Source organism: Engraulis encrasicolus, chromosome 17 (genome assembly GCF_034702125.1).
Source record: "Engraulis encrasicolus isolate BLACKSEA-1 chromosome 17, IST_EnEncr_1.0, whole genome shotgun sequence".
Taxonomy (NCBI): Eukaryota; Metazoa; Chordata; class Actinopteri; order Clupeiformes; family Engraulidae; genus Engraulis; species Engraulis encrasicolus.
In genome coordinates this window covers 24,901,600-24,916,599 of record NC_085873.1, presented here as the reverse complement: position 1 = coordinate 24,916,599, position 15,000 = coordinate 24,901,600, and the positions used below count along the sequence as shown (strand labels likewise).

General features: G+C 42.9%; 1 protein-coding gene across 1 annotated transcript in view; it reads right to left on the bottom strand.

Annotated features, from left to right (window-relative positions):
* The window catches only part of LOC134467350 (fibroin heavy chain-like), a 39,419-nt gene that overhangs the window by 18,235 nt on the left and 6,184 nt on the right, over positions 1–15,000 (bottom strand). The window contains exons 15-16 of the mRNA XM_063221249.1: positions 14,869–14,907; positions 14,603–14,671 (exon numbers count right to left, since the gene is read on the bottom strand). Coding sequence (XP_063077319.1) covers positions 14,603–14,671; positions 14,869–14,907 — 108 coding nt within the window. The remainder of the gene's footprint in view (positions 1–14,602; positions 14,672–14,868; positions 14,908–15,000) is intronic.

Here is a 15,000-nt window from a genome sequence, read left to right as displayed (position 1 = left end):
TTACTGTTGTTAACCCAATTTCAACTTCCTGTAAACACTACCGTTACTTCTATAACTATAGTAAATGCACAGCAGCAGCAATGCAGACACACAGACATATCACAACAACAATTGACCTCTGGGTCAAAGTAAAATACAATTCAATACAATACAATACAATATAATGTAGTACAATACAGAAAGAAAACAGTTAGTACTCAAGGCTTACAACGTAGCACTGACCATGCACAAAACCATGCACAACCCCCTTTAAAATACAGAAAATAAAAACCTCCTTAATTTTTGTTTGTAACCAACCAAACAAAGACAACTTAAGAGGTTGTAACCCACACACAAGCACGAAAGAGACGTAAACAGCACATGACAAAACACAAGATTATTTGGTTAGCACAAACATCGGAAGGAAATGAACACAGTAATATGGACAATGGGACATGACAACAACCACACACACACACATTGATACAGAAACACACTGATTATTACACACAACTATGCGACACCCACCCACAAAAAACAGACAGCCTATAGCACACAAACACACACACACAGACATAACATGTACAACACACAACACACACTGAGGCTTTACCAGGGTATGGTAGCTTAGTCCACTGTCCATTGGGCCTTCCGTCTGAACCACAGTCTACATCACACATGATAGACGCACACGTCAATCAAACAGCAGTCATCAACCAATCAATCCTCATCAATCAACAGGCATCAGTTATCGACCAGTCACCAAAGATCAGCGAACAATATGCATATATGTATGCATGTATGTATGTAGGCTATGTATGTATGTATGTATGTATGTATGTATGTATGTATGTATGTATGTATGTATGTATGTATGTATGTATGTATGTATGTATGTATGTATGTATGTATATGCATGTATGCATGTACTGTATATAGACGTATGTATGATTTTGGCTTTTTAATGTTGCAAGTAGCTTTGAACCAAATCGTATGCAAAAAATAAATTATTTTAAAGCGCATACAAAGATATTTACCAGGCTTTTGTTTAGGCCCCTGTCCAGCGTTAGGTTGCCCATAGCCAGTGAGTTCTGAAGGATAGCAGCAAAGCATGAGCACAACAGAAAAATGCAAACAAAACTGTTGTAGTCTCAAGCTTTCAAATAGATAGGCCTTTAATAATAGATAGAGCTTCAATTGCAGGACAGGGTGATTGAATAGAACTTAAAGGTGCTACACTTAACACTGTGGTAAAACTGGTACTGCAATCAAAAACGATCTGGTAATTTGCCTACCCTCCAGAGGCAAGAGGCATGTTTTAGCATGAGGGGTTAAAAGTTAGTTTCATATGGAGTTGTGAATATAATGAGTGAACACCTACCTGCAAACAGTGAATTGGTGCTCTACTGTTTGGATGTGTATGGGAGTAGCCACTTTGATGTAGAAAACACATTTGATCGTGTCTACATAAAGTGCTCTCATGCACATGACAATTTACTGTATAGACGCAAACCTTGTATGTCTCTGGCTTACAACATGCAATATCCATGCACAACAAGTGCGAAAATAAACAACGAAATGGTTAACAAACGAGCAAAACAAACGGAAAATGATGTGTAAATACTAGTTCAGAGAGTAAAATCCCTGTCACAAAATTTGATCCAACCATCTCTGGATCTGCTGACAGTGATGATCTCTCATGACAGGTAGACCCAGAGCCATGGAATTCAGAGTTGCGACAACTGGGGTACAGGAAGTCAGTTGATTCACGTATTAAAATAATTCTAGCCAGCGGCTTCCTTGTTCAGTAGAGACTACGACACAACCACTCTATAACAGGCAAAAAATGAATGAAAATGAAATACATTTACCTTTACTGCACTTTATGTGTTCAAAGAGCACTTCCTGGAACTATTTTGGAATATTTCAATGGCGATTTCTGTGTCAAAGCCTTTATGAGCCACCTTCTTTGTCTACAAATGGAACACGGAGGTCAATGGGATTGGTCTAAGTCTTACATCCATGGCTCTGGGTAGACCAGTTGCTTAGTAAAGTCATTTGTATTGGAAGGAAACAGCGACAGGACTTTTACTTCTGAACTGGAGTTTTGACACCTTTGTAAACTTGTACTGAGATGACGATGTGAATAGTTCAGGGAGGAATGAAAAAATCACCAGTGAACTGAACAGTCTAGTGGACCCATGCAATGTGGAAACAACAAAAGCATATACTGTACAACGACGACTTAGAAAATGTGAAATTAGCTCCATGACCACAACCACCATCAATATCGAGAGGGAAAGTGAAGCAGAGAGCAAGACAAGTATCACACTATCAAAGGGAGAATTCCACAGATGGTAAAGAACCCAGTGGTTAGATCCACCAACAACGGAGAAGAAATTGGAATTAAGACCCCCCACCACACCAAAGGAATGACGAAAGAACCGAGTGGTTAGATCCACCAACAACGGAGAAGAAATTGGAATTAAGACCCACCACCACACCAAAGGAAGGACGCACTAAAACAAATTAGACCTAAAACACACACACTGTGAAAGCATGCAACACACACACACACACACACACACACACACACACACACACACACACACACACACACAACATAAAACTCATCACACCCATGAAAGCATGCACCGTGAGCGAATGTGACATTAAAAACACACTCTCCGAGGTGTTGAATGGATGCAACGGTGCTCAGAATTCAAACACACACAAGATTTACTAGGATGCACTACTCTGCTAGAGACGGACACCCTATCGGACCCTTCCAAACATTAGCAATATAGCCTTCTAATCCATCAACATGAAAAAACATACACCACAGCCCCACCTTACACACACACATGCAAACGTTCCCCACACTTTCTCGCTCTCTCTCTCTCTCATACACACATGCAGAAACCCACAGCTACACCTAACAAACACACACAGAATGACCCCCCCCTCCACACACACACATCACAGGCACGAAAGCAAACACCTCTCACAAACACACACACACACACACAGACACACACACACACACACACACACACACACACACACACACACACACACACACACACACACACACACAAATGCACACACACATTCACAAACACCACCAACCCACCCGGCACACATACACCCCCCCCCCCCCACACACACACACACACACACACCCTGTCCCCCCACACTCTCTCTCATCCACAGTGGTTACCAGGAGCAGCTCGGGGTCCCTGTACTTCAGTGTCGACGGGTGCCGTGTTACCCCCAGGCCCCTCCTGGGTGATGGGAGCAAGGGGCACCCCCTTAGTGACTGCGGGCATGCTTTTGGGGTGCAGCGGCACAGGGGCACCCGGTTCGAGTCCCCCAGCAGGCACATGTGGCCCAAAGCCAGTGAGCTCTGAAGGATAGTAGCAAAGCGCAAAGCATGAGCACAGCAGAAAAAAAGCAAACTGTTGTACTCCCAAACTTTCAAATAGATAGGCCTATAACAACAGATAGAGCTTCAATTACAGCACTTGGTGTTTGAATATAACTTAAAGGTGCTACATTTAACACTGTGGTAAAACTAGCACTGCAATCAAAAAATGATTTGGTTATTTGTTTACCCTCTCGAGGTGAGAGGCATACAAAAATCAGACATCAAAACAGCAAATAGAAATGGGATCAATGGAATAATTATTTGCACGTAGCATGTTTCCTTAGTCTTTGATTACATACAGTATATAACAAAAGTGAATACACCCCTGTCAGTTTTGCAGATTTGTGAGTATATCTTTTCATAGGAAAGCATTACAGAAATGTCACTTTGACACAATGATTAGTGACCTTTTAACAACTTATTTAGCCACTTACATTTCTTGTTCACTCAGAAAAAAACATAATACAGCCATTAATGTTTAAACATGTACTCACAAAAGTGAGTACACCCCAGATTAAAATCCAGTAGAGAAGGGGCTGTGTTGGCTCGAATCGTCTCGAAATGAAACGAAATGAAAAGGGATGAAAAGGGAGGTCATCAGTGTGCGTTTCAACCTTTCTTTGCATTGAACTTTTACATTTTGAGTCTGCATCTGCCTTAAATAGATTGGTGTGAGATTTGAATGCAATCCTATGGAGAATATCATGATCTACTTCAGTAGTCACAGTGCATGTTGACATGCATGTTTCTTTTAGGTGTATTTCAGATTACCAATGTTGACAGCATCCATGCATGCCCAAACCATGTCAGTCCCACTACCATGCTTGGCTAGTGAGAGGATAAACTTTTTTTGTAAAACTCACTTGTTTACCACCACACATGCTTGACACCATCTAAAGCAAATTTGTTTATCTTGGTCTCAAGAGAGATGAACAGACCAAGGATATGGATCACTGGAACCATGTCGTGTGATCTGAAGAGACCAAGATAAACAAATATACTTTAGATGGTGTCAAGCATGTGTGGTGGTAAACAAGTGAGTTTTACAAAAACAGTGTATTCTCTCTCTAGCCAAGCATGGTAGTGGGACTGACATGGTTTGGGGATGCATGGATGCTGTCAACATTGGTAATCTGAAATACACCTAAAAGAAACATGCATGTCAACATGCACTGTGACTACTGAAGCAGATCATGATATTCTCCATAGGATTGCATTCAAATCTCACACCAATCTATTTAAGGCAGATGCAGACTCAAAATGTAAAAGTTCAATGCAAAGGTTGAAACGCACACTGATGACCTCCCTTTTCATCCCTTTTCATTTCGTTTCATTTCGAGACGATTCGAGCCAACACAGCCCCTTCTCTACCGGATTTTAATCTGGGGTGTACTCACTTTTGTGAGTACATGTTCAAACATTAATGGCTGTATTATGTTTTTTTCTGAGTGAACAAGAAATGTAAGTGGCTAAATGAGTTGTTAAAAGGTGACTAATCATTGTGTCAAAGTGACATTTCTGTAATGCTTTCCTATGAAAAGATATACTCACAAATCTGCAAAACTGAGAGGGGTGTATTCACTTTTGTGATATACTGTAGCTGGCCAATTCAATGGATACTGTACATTTCTTGCATCTAGCACCAATAAGGTTAAATGTTAAATATGGGTTAAATGTTAAATAGTCTTATATGTAGTTGTTTGAGTTGAAGGAGTCAACACCTACCTGCAAACAGTGAGTTGATGCTCTACTGTTTGGATGTGTATGGGAGTAGCCGCTTTGATGTAGAAAACACATTTGATCGTGTCTACATAAAGTGCTCTCATGCACATGGTAATTTACTGAGGAGACGCAAACCTTGCCATTTCTATTTTCATTCTGGCTTAGAACATGCAATATCCATGCACAACAAGCGCAAAAATTAGCAATGTAATGGTAAACAAACAAGCAAACAAATTAAAAAAATGTGTAAATACCAGTTCAGAAAGTAAAATCCCTGCCACAAATTCGATACAACCAGCTCTGGATCAGCTGACAGCAATGAGCTGTCATGACAGGTAGACCCAAAGCCATGGAATTCAGGGGTGCATTTCTTGAAAGCATTGCCAATTCGCAACTTCAGTAGCTGACAATGGGAATTGCATTGAAAACAACAAAGTAGCTAATGTAGTTAGCAACTATGGTTTCGAGAAATGCATTTAAGTAGAATCAAATAATTCTAGACAGTGGCTTCCATTTTCGCCAGAGACTAACACAGAACCACTAAATAACAAGCAAAGATGATGTCAAAAGTAATTCAAATAAACTGCATTTATCTTAACTGCACATTCTGTGTTCAACGCTCACTTCCTGGAACTATTTTGGAACTATTTCCATGGTGAGGCTCCATGAGCCGCCATCTTTGTGTAAAAATTGAACATGGAGGTCAATGGGATTACTTCCCTTACTCTTACATCCATGGCTCCGGGTAGACCAATTACTTAGTGAAGTCACCTGTATTGGAAGGAAACTGTGGTAGGATGTGTACTTCTGAACAGGAATTTTGACCCCTCTGCAGACTCTGATACTGAGATGAAGATGTGAAGAGTTCAGGGAGGTGCGAAAGAATCACCAGTGAACTGAACAGTCGAGTGGACCCATGCAATTTGGAAACAACAAGAGCATATTCGACCACTTTGAAAATGTGAACCCCCAACAACATGGAGAGGGAATGTAAAGTAAAGAGCAAGACAAGTACCACACCATCATAGAGAGAATTCCACCAACAACGGAGAAGAAATTTGATATAAGACCAACCACCACACCAAAGGAAGGGCGCACTAAAACAAATTACACCAAACACACTGTGAAAGCATGCAACGCACACACACACACACACACACACACACACACACACACACACACACACACACACACACACACACACACACACACACACACACACACACACACACACACACACACACACACGTCAACATAAAACTTGTGACACACATGAATGCATGCACGGTGAGCGAACGTGACATTAAGAAACACACTCCGGGGCGTTGAGTGGATGCAACGGTGAGAGTTCGGACACACGCAAACAAACACAAAAACATGAGATTTACCAGGATGCACTACTCTACTAGAGACGGACACCCTAGTGGACCCTTCCAGACATTACCACAGGCACACCCTACACCTCTCTAACAAACACAAACACACGCATACAAAACAATTATGCACACACTCGCAACACTCACACATACATTCACAACCCCCCCCCCTCACACACATACACCCACCTCACACATACACACACAGACACACTGTCCCCCCACACACTCTCTCATCCTCAGTGGTTACCAGGAGCAGCTCGGGGTCCCTGTACTTCAGTGTCGACGGGTGCCGTGTTACGCCCAGGCCCCTCCTGGGTGATGGGAACAAGGGGCACCCCCTTAGTGACCGCGGGCATGTTTTTGGGGTGCACCGGCACATGGGCACCCGGTTCGAGGCCCCCGACGGGCACGGGCTGGGGCACCCCCTGGGGGCCAGGGGACTCGGGAACCTGGCCCTCGGGGGGCACGTTGGGGCCAGGGTTTTTGGGGCCTGATGCCTCAGGAATCACGGGTTTCTGTTCGGGGACCGCACTTCCTGTTACGTAACCTGGGAGGGGCGGGGCCAGAGGGTCATCATCCAATCGAGTGAAAGTGTCTTACTCAAACCCAATGGGCTAAATGCTTGAAGTACACCTGATCCTAATTGGTAAATTTTACACCAGAAGTAAAGTAATAAAATCACCAATGCCAAAGGTTTTTGCTGAAAATAATCAGTGAATGTATCCATGTGTATTAATTGTGATTGTGTATCAACACTATAAGCATTGTCTTGAGGCTGTTTCAGAAAGGTTCAAGAAGGAGCGCAGTCCAGAAATATCGATGATTAATATCATCAGTTTGTGTTAGAGGAGAATTACTGAGAGACACATGGGGACATGACACTCCCACTGTCAGAGCCCAAAGAAAACATACAACCAAAGACAAAACGTATGCTAAAAAGCACAAAAGAAAAGAAAACCATTTCCATATCCAACTGGCAATCATGCAAAGTCATTCATGCACACAATGTTAACTCTACTCTACGTTTTTCACACAGAACTTTAAAGAGAAAGAGAAAAATGGTAGACAACATGCGTGCAATCACAATCATCATCATCATCGTCATCATCATCATCTCCATCTGCTGTCAACGATCCCAGATCCCAGACGTCAAAATAATCAAACAGCTTACACATATTCACAGATGTTCCAGCAGGAAAAAAGATACTCTAAATGACATAACAGCAGTACAATCATCGTTGATGGCAGCCACACTACGGAACTCTACAGCATCAGGCACAACGCTCTACTGCAGACCACAGTCCCCAAAGAGAACCAACTCAAGACAAGCATTCGCAGTTACATAAATGCAAGCCAAGAAAAGCTACAAGGATGCACAATAACTACAGGCCAATAGGTGACCATGGCCATTCTCTTAGTATTCATGGTATTGAAGCCCACTGAGAAACGAAATATAATGAATGCCAAATCAAGGAATGCTGATTAATTTTTTAAAAAAATTAGAATGTGATGGACCAAGAGGCCACAATTAAAAATATAGTATATTGCAAATTATAGAGTGCATGGGAGCAGCACTGCGATAGGTTAGTAAAACTGAAAAACTGAGATTCTTAATTGATCCCAAAGAAAATCAAGACATCTGAAACATTTTTGTTTTAAGAGAACAGCCTCTGGTCCACCCTGGCGTTTACTGTGCAGAGTATTTTTTACCCATGTTCTCAAAGTCCAAGACTGGCAATCCTCCTTGGTCTACAACGCTGTCAGTGCCTGAAGATCGAAAGCATTTCAAAATGGCTGTAAGAGCTGTTTTTTTATTGCAGTACAATCATATATCAGTGTTTAGATGACAGAAACAATAACAATTGGTATGTTAAGTCAACTGCCATTACCCTAGTCTTATTACACCTTTGTAATTTTAGGGGAATCACTATTCACCTTTGGCTAAGTCCCGCCCACTTGGGTTACAGTTGCTATGTCGGACAGGTAAACGTTGATCTCTGATATCACTGTGGTTTATGCAGTTACTTCAAGTAAATTGCGACAGTAGTTCACTCGGGGAATCTTGCATCTGTGTTACAAAATATGTCAGACACAATTGGCAACCATATTTTAATAAAATATATTAGTAATATCTTGTAGAGATCGAAAATGCGAGTAGAGGACTGTCTGCGTTAGAATTCAATGGAATGTTGACAGTAAAAAACTGTCGGATCTGTCTTTTTGCGCTGTGATAGGTCAATCAATATTCTAGGGCGGGCCTTAACCAAAGATCAATTGAGTGGAAGTTTGTGAATAGCTACAGCCAGGCTGTTCAGACATTCATATCAATCCAGATCATTAAGTCAGATTGATAAGATAATTTGTGAAATCAAGCACAGTCAGGACCAGTTTTTCCATCTCTATACGTTTGTATATCATTCAAAATTTCACCAGGCAACAAAATATTTTTCGATGGAGCTGTAGGGTATGTCTACAACCAACAATGTCAAGAAAAAATGTGATGAAAGCACCCATAAGTTAAAACAGCTGGTTCAGATCATGTTTGTAGAGACATAAATCTGACCCACACGAGCACGACAAACGATTTACATAGATTGGCACCAATAGGCACTAATCTACTTTATTAGTTCAGTCTTTCATCGTGCAGGTACATGGTTAGCGTACATGTGCTAAATGTATTGATAAGTCCTCTTTTGCATGCACTACCCTGAAGTAAACACACGTGATCAATTATTGCTAAACTTGATGAAGAATACAAAAAAAACATCTCTGGGTTATAGATTAGATTGTGAAAGTAAAGAAAGTCAACATAAAAGACAAAACAATGCTTTTGCCAACATGGGATGTGCTAACATTGCTATGGAATCGCCATTGCTAACATTGCTAATGTTTCTATCACATCATAAATTCAAACTTATTGATTACATACATGAACATACACAGACAAAGGTGACCACTCAGATGAACACTGACTCCGAAGTGCATTAAAATAGGGCAAACAGATCAATAAACGAAGCTAATGTGGACTGATTCAAATTCTAATTGAACACTTGATTTGTTTTATGTAAATCACCATGAATCCTTATGCTCTAACATTACATTCTGCTGACCAATACATCAATGGTCTTAACCCATTAAGACGCGACTTCATAAATTTGTTGTTATGAGTATGGTAATGACCAAGTCGTGGTGCATTACTAAAGGGCCTGTGTTGTGTCATAGTATTGTAGTGCTATGGTAGTTACATTTCAATGACTATTACAGCGTGCCACTGGAGGTACGGCGCGCATTAAGGGGCTACGTTAGGAGTTAAGAATTGTGAAATGATGTTCACAAAACATTTTTGCCATTTTGAATGAAACCGCTAATCCATTTCTGGAGGAGGTTTGTCAAAGAGTTTGCGACAGTCAGGGCTGTGCCATTTCTATGAAGTCACATAGAACCAGAGATGGCAAGCACAGATTCAGAGAGAAAACTTCTTAGGATTTATTGCAGCCATTTGTCTTGACCTGCCTTTGAGTAAGTAAACATCTTCAGCCAGGTAGTTAGGTGGGCTGATCAATTTGATCTGTTTGAAGCCCTAGATAGACAAAATCGTGGAATGACATGAAGCTGGGCTGCCAACCTCCTTGAATAGGATCTTAGTAGGATTAAGTACGAATTAATTGTACAAGTTCATTTCCTGTTTGTTTCCCTGCAAAAAAAGAAACAAATAGCACCCATGCTACTACCTACAGATACCGTATGACTGGGCACAAGCGGTACTCTATGCGGTAACTCATCCTTCTAGACTTAGCGGCTTTGTTCTGTGGATAACCTGGTACTATCTGTGACCATGCATAGACCCCATTGTTTTCCTGTGGTCTCCCAGGCTTTTTGGCCTGTACGTTAGGCACCAGGGGCGTTTGCCCAGTTGCAACAGACATCGGAAGCTTGTCTTGTGGAACAGCAGCCACTGTTTCTGGTTCTGATTCTGATGCTGATTCAGATTCTGAATCAACTGGACCAAGTACTGGGCCCTGTGGTACTACAGTGGCCAATGCTAAGGCCTCTACTTTGTTCTGGCTCTTACCTTCAGGGGCACCTGTCTGGGGAGGGGCAGGTTTGGGGCCTTTCCCCTGTGGGACAGCAGGGGCAACGGGGACTCCATCAGTGGTGAATGGTTTCGGCCCTTTGCCTTGAGGGACGAAAGGAGCAGGCTCGGCGGTCAAAGGTTTTGCGGGTTTCCCTTGAGTGGTGGCAGCGGGTCCTCCTCCAACGGTGATGGGTTTTGGGGGTTTTCCTTGCGTGGCAGCTGCAGCAGGTGGGGCAGGAGACACTGGTTTTGGGCCTTTGCCCTGGGGCATCGCCGGGACTCCGTCAATGGCGGCCTTTGGTGGTTTTCCTTGGGGAGTGATGGCTGGAGCTACGGGAGCGCCATCAGTCAGTGGGGCCTTGGGGCCTTTTCCCTGAGGCACGATCGGACCCTGCTCAACCACTGCCTGCTTCGGGGGCTTTCCTTGTGGAATCACAGCAACGGGAGCAGGAGCTGGAACGCCGAGCTTTGGGCCCTTGCCTTGGGGCACACCTGGAATGAATCCTTGTGGGACGGGCTTGGGTGCTTTTCCTTGTGGTACGAAGGGAGCGACGGGTCCGAGTGTTTCTGTTATTGGGCCTTTGGCTACCGTAACGATGGGTGCTGGTGTTGCGGGACCTTTTGGACCTTTTCCCTCTGGAATGACTGGAACTGCACCGCCATTGGTTGGTTCGCTGACAACTGGGGCACCCTGGGTTGCGACAAGCTCGGCTGATGGAACTCCCTTTGTGTAGGTTGCCATGGGAACAGGTGCGGCGGTGGGTTGCTCTGCATTGAGGACCTCACCCTTAACTTTGCCTCCGTAACCTGAAGACCATTACCAGCGTAGAGTTATGGACAACAGACTGATAACCACTTTAACATAACCACAATATATATGAAATAAATGTATATATCTGACAGAACAAAGATAATAGACACAGAATTGACAAAGGCTACAGTTTAACAGCAACACCTGCCAACCTGGAAGCCAAAAAAGCAGTAAAGAAGTTCAGAAACCTAAAAACATAGAACAAGCACTCAAGGTGGTACAGAATTTAATGTCATGACAAAGACAGGAAAGACATGCAAAGACATTGAATATAAAGTAGAAATATGAAACAAATACCACATTAGACATAAAAGACAATGTATAACAAAGGTTTAAAAAATACACATGCAAATGACACACACATACACACAGGGATGGACATAAATGTTTGAACTAAAAAGGAAATAAAATGTGGAACACGTAACACATGAAACATGAAACCATGCATAACAAAGGACAAGAAGACACACGCACAAAACGGATGCTCTGAATATCGACAAAAAACATGCCACACACAATACACAAGAGAAGACATGACGAAGAGAGCATTTACAGAATAATCAACTTTTGGAAAATCTGAATAAGGAGGAAAAATCATGCAAGACATTACACGACACGTAGGACACGACACAAAACGGGACACACAGTTTTACCGGTCAAATCTGGGTGGGCCGGGCCACCAGAGGGAACATCTGGACCTGAGGATCACAAGGTCGAGTATATTCAGCAAAAAACAAAAAGGTGTGTGAAACTGCCGAAATTTGCTGCCTTAAAGATGTACGTAAACCAGGCATGNGCACTCCAATACGGCAGGGGAGGCACGGCCTCACCAGCTCCAGATGAGAATGATGAGATGCAGTAAATGTGAATAATAGTAACAATAACAGCTATTGTTTTCGAGCATCTGCACCATAACTACCATTTGAGCAGTATTTAAACAGTTTCACTCATTTCCGTGGCCAAAATCGTAATATTTGCCCATTTCATGTCAAATTGCTCCGAATACGCTGAATTTGGGTTAACTCTGAACTGGCCTCACCCCGGATTGCGCAATCCCTCGTTAACAAGTTTGAGCGCATGCGCCATGCTCGTTCTGTGAATGCAACCTGGTAATATTGTATTAAACGTTTTTATACACTTAATAGAAGTATGTATGGTGTGCCCTCATTTCCTGATATTTTTTAAATATTTTCTACGTGTGATGATCATTTCTTTACTCTGGACGCTTTTGCATAACACCCACTGAAAGATACAATGGTGAGGCGAGCAGTAGCCTGGCCGCAGACTCCTTCTGGTGTTGAGAGTGTTGCTGGACAGTTACGTCATAGCTAATCTGAAGTTCACAATACAGTCAGTCGGTGTTGTTGGCTAGCTTGTTCACTTTGACTGCTACAAGTGGATTTCATAACGAAACTAAGAGCATTCTCAAAGTTGGATTTCCAAGGGGAAAATATGTGATAAATAATGGAGGACCGACAGAGCTGAAGGGTTTACTGCAGGTGACCGGTCAGAGGATTATAACTACCCGATCATTTCAAAGGTGAGTGGTACAACAGAAATATTTGTTGTTTCCCCTGTGTCTTGTTTGCAACCGGCGAGAATGTGTGGAAGACCATTCGCATGGGATTTTACGACTTAACAATTTACTAAGGACTAAGGAGCCTCACGAAACACAAATCCTCGCGGCTACTCATATTCAATGCCAAATTGCTTTGGACGTTTGGGGCGACGTTTGGGGCTTTGGATGAAACAGCACCGGCTACTAAAGTAACGTTTAGCATGCACAACGCCCCACAACGCCTTCACAAAGTGAAGGAAACAGAGCGGCGCATGGACCTGATGTAGGAGTTCAGGTAAGACCAATTTCCTGTGTGTGAAGCCTGTGTTTGTGAGACCCGTGGGGAGAGAGAGAATCCTCCGTGATTCTGTCCGGTGTGGTAGCTTTTGTGATGGGCACCGGATTCTCATGTGCCCGGTAACTGTTTGTAAAGTTGAGTACAGGGTACCGTTGAGGTAAATCAAATATACCCGTGTAACTACAAGACTCTGATTTAATTCCAAGGTGTAGGCATAACAGAAGTGACGGTCCCAAAATATTTGGTGACCATGTCGAAGCTTGTGTAATATCTGTTTACGTTGACATTCGCTTCCTGCCACACCTTTGTCCCACATCGTTTGCCGTAGCCTCGTACAAGTAGATGTAGGCCTACATTTGCACGAGAATCCAGTGCGTACCACAAAAGCCATCACACCGGTTTGTTCGCCGTGGTGCTCAGCGGTCTATATGACACCATGTTACAGGCTACTGGTTCACCAGGATACTCTTTTCCCATCTCCTCTCCTCTTCTCTCTTCTCCTCTCCCTCTCCTCTCCTCTCCTTGAGCTCCTCTCCACTCCTCCTTTCTCCTCTCATCTCTCTTCTCCTCCCCTCTCCTCCTCTCTCATCTCCTCTCTCCTCTTCTCTCCTCCTCTCCTCTCCCCTCCCCTTCTCTCCTCTCCTCTTCTCTCCTCTCCTCTCCACTACTCTCCTCTCCTCTCCTCTCCTCTGCTCTGCTCTGCTCTGCTGTCCACATTGGTGCTGAGTGGTTTATGTGAGACCACTGTTTGAATCCTGTGTGTGTGTGTGTGTGTGTGTGTGTGTGTGTGTGTGTGTGTGTGTGTGTGTGTGTGTGTGTGTGTGTGTGTGTGTGAGAGAGAGAGAGAGAGGGAGAGAGAGAGGGAGAGATAGCATTTTCCCTGCGGAAATGCAGTATGTCAAAATATGTAGGCCTACCTTATGTTAAGAAAGCTGCTACGACATATGGAACTTGTCGGTAGGCCTATTTGGCAATTATTTATTTGAAAATCTGATATTGAAAAAGTTGCCTCACCAGCCATAAATCCCAGCGCACGTCACTGACGTAAACTCAATTTGAATTAATTAGTTAAGTCAAGTCAAAAGGTGGAGTTTAATTTGCAAGTTTAAAACAACTTGAAATGTTATACAGTAGGTCCTACACCTTTAGGATGAAAATGAGCCCTGCTCATCAGAGAGATTGCATTGCGATTTGCGAATTCTCTGTATGGTTGTAATCTTCTCAGATAATCTCAGAAGCATCATCAACAGTCAATAAAATAAAATAAAATAAAAGCCCTCTGACAGTCAGACATATGTTAGCCATCCCATCTGTGTGGATAGAGTTAGGGAAGTTAGGGAAGCCATTGCTAACCTGCTGCTGGGACTCCACTGACGTCCGTTAGGGGGGCCCTAGGTGCTCCATTTCCTCCATTGGGATATCCTATTGGATGAACACAGTTAGGGAAACATGACATGCACCAACATGGGGATATTCCGTTGCAAAAACACAATGAGCAGTCACCACATCACAGGGATACGTTATTGGGCAAACACAATGACCCTATTGGATGACCACATTTAATAAGCACCAAGCATACTATAAGAAGAAATGTAAATGTAAATCTTGATTGTCTTTACCGCCAGCTTTGGGGGCCTGTCCAGCTCCAGGTCCATAGCCTATGAAGACAGAGAAAAAATGTATTGATGGGTCAATAGACCAATTGCAACACATACCAGCCTGATTATCAGCTGCAGTATGAATGGGCAAAT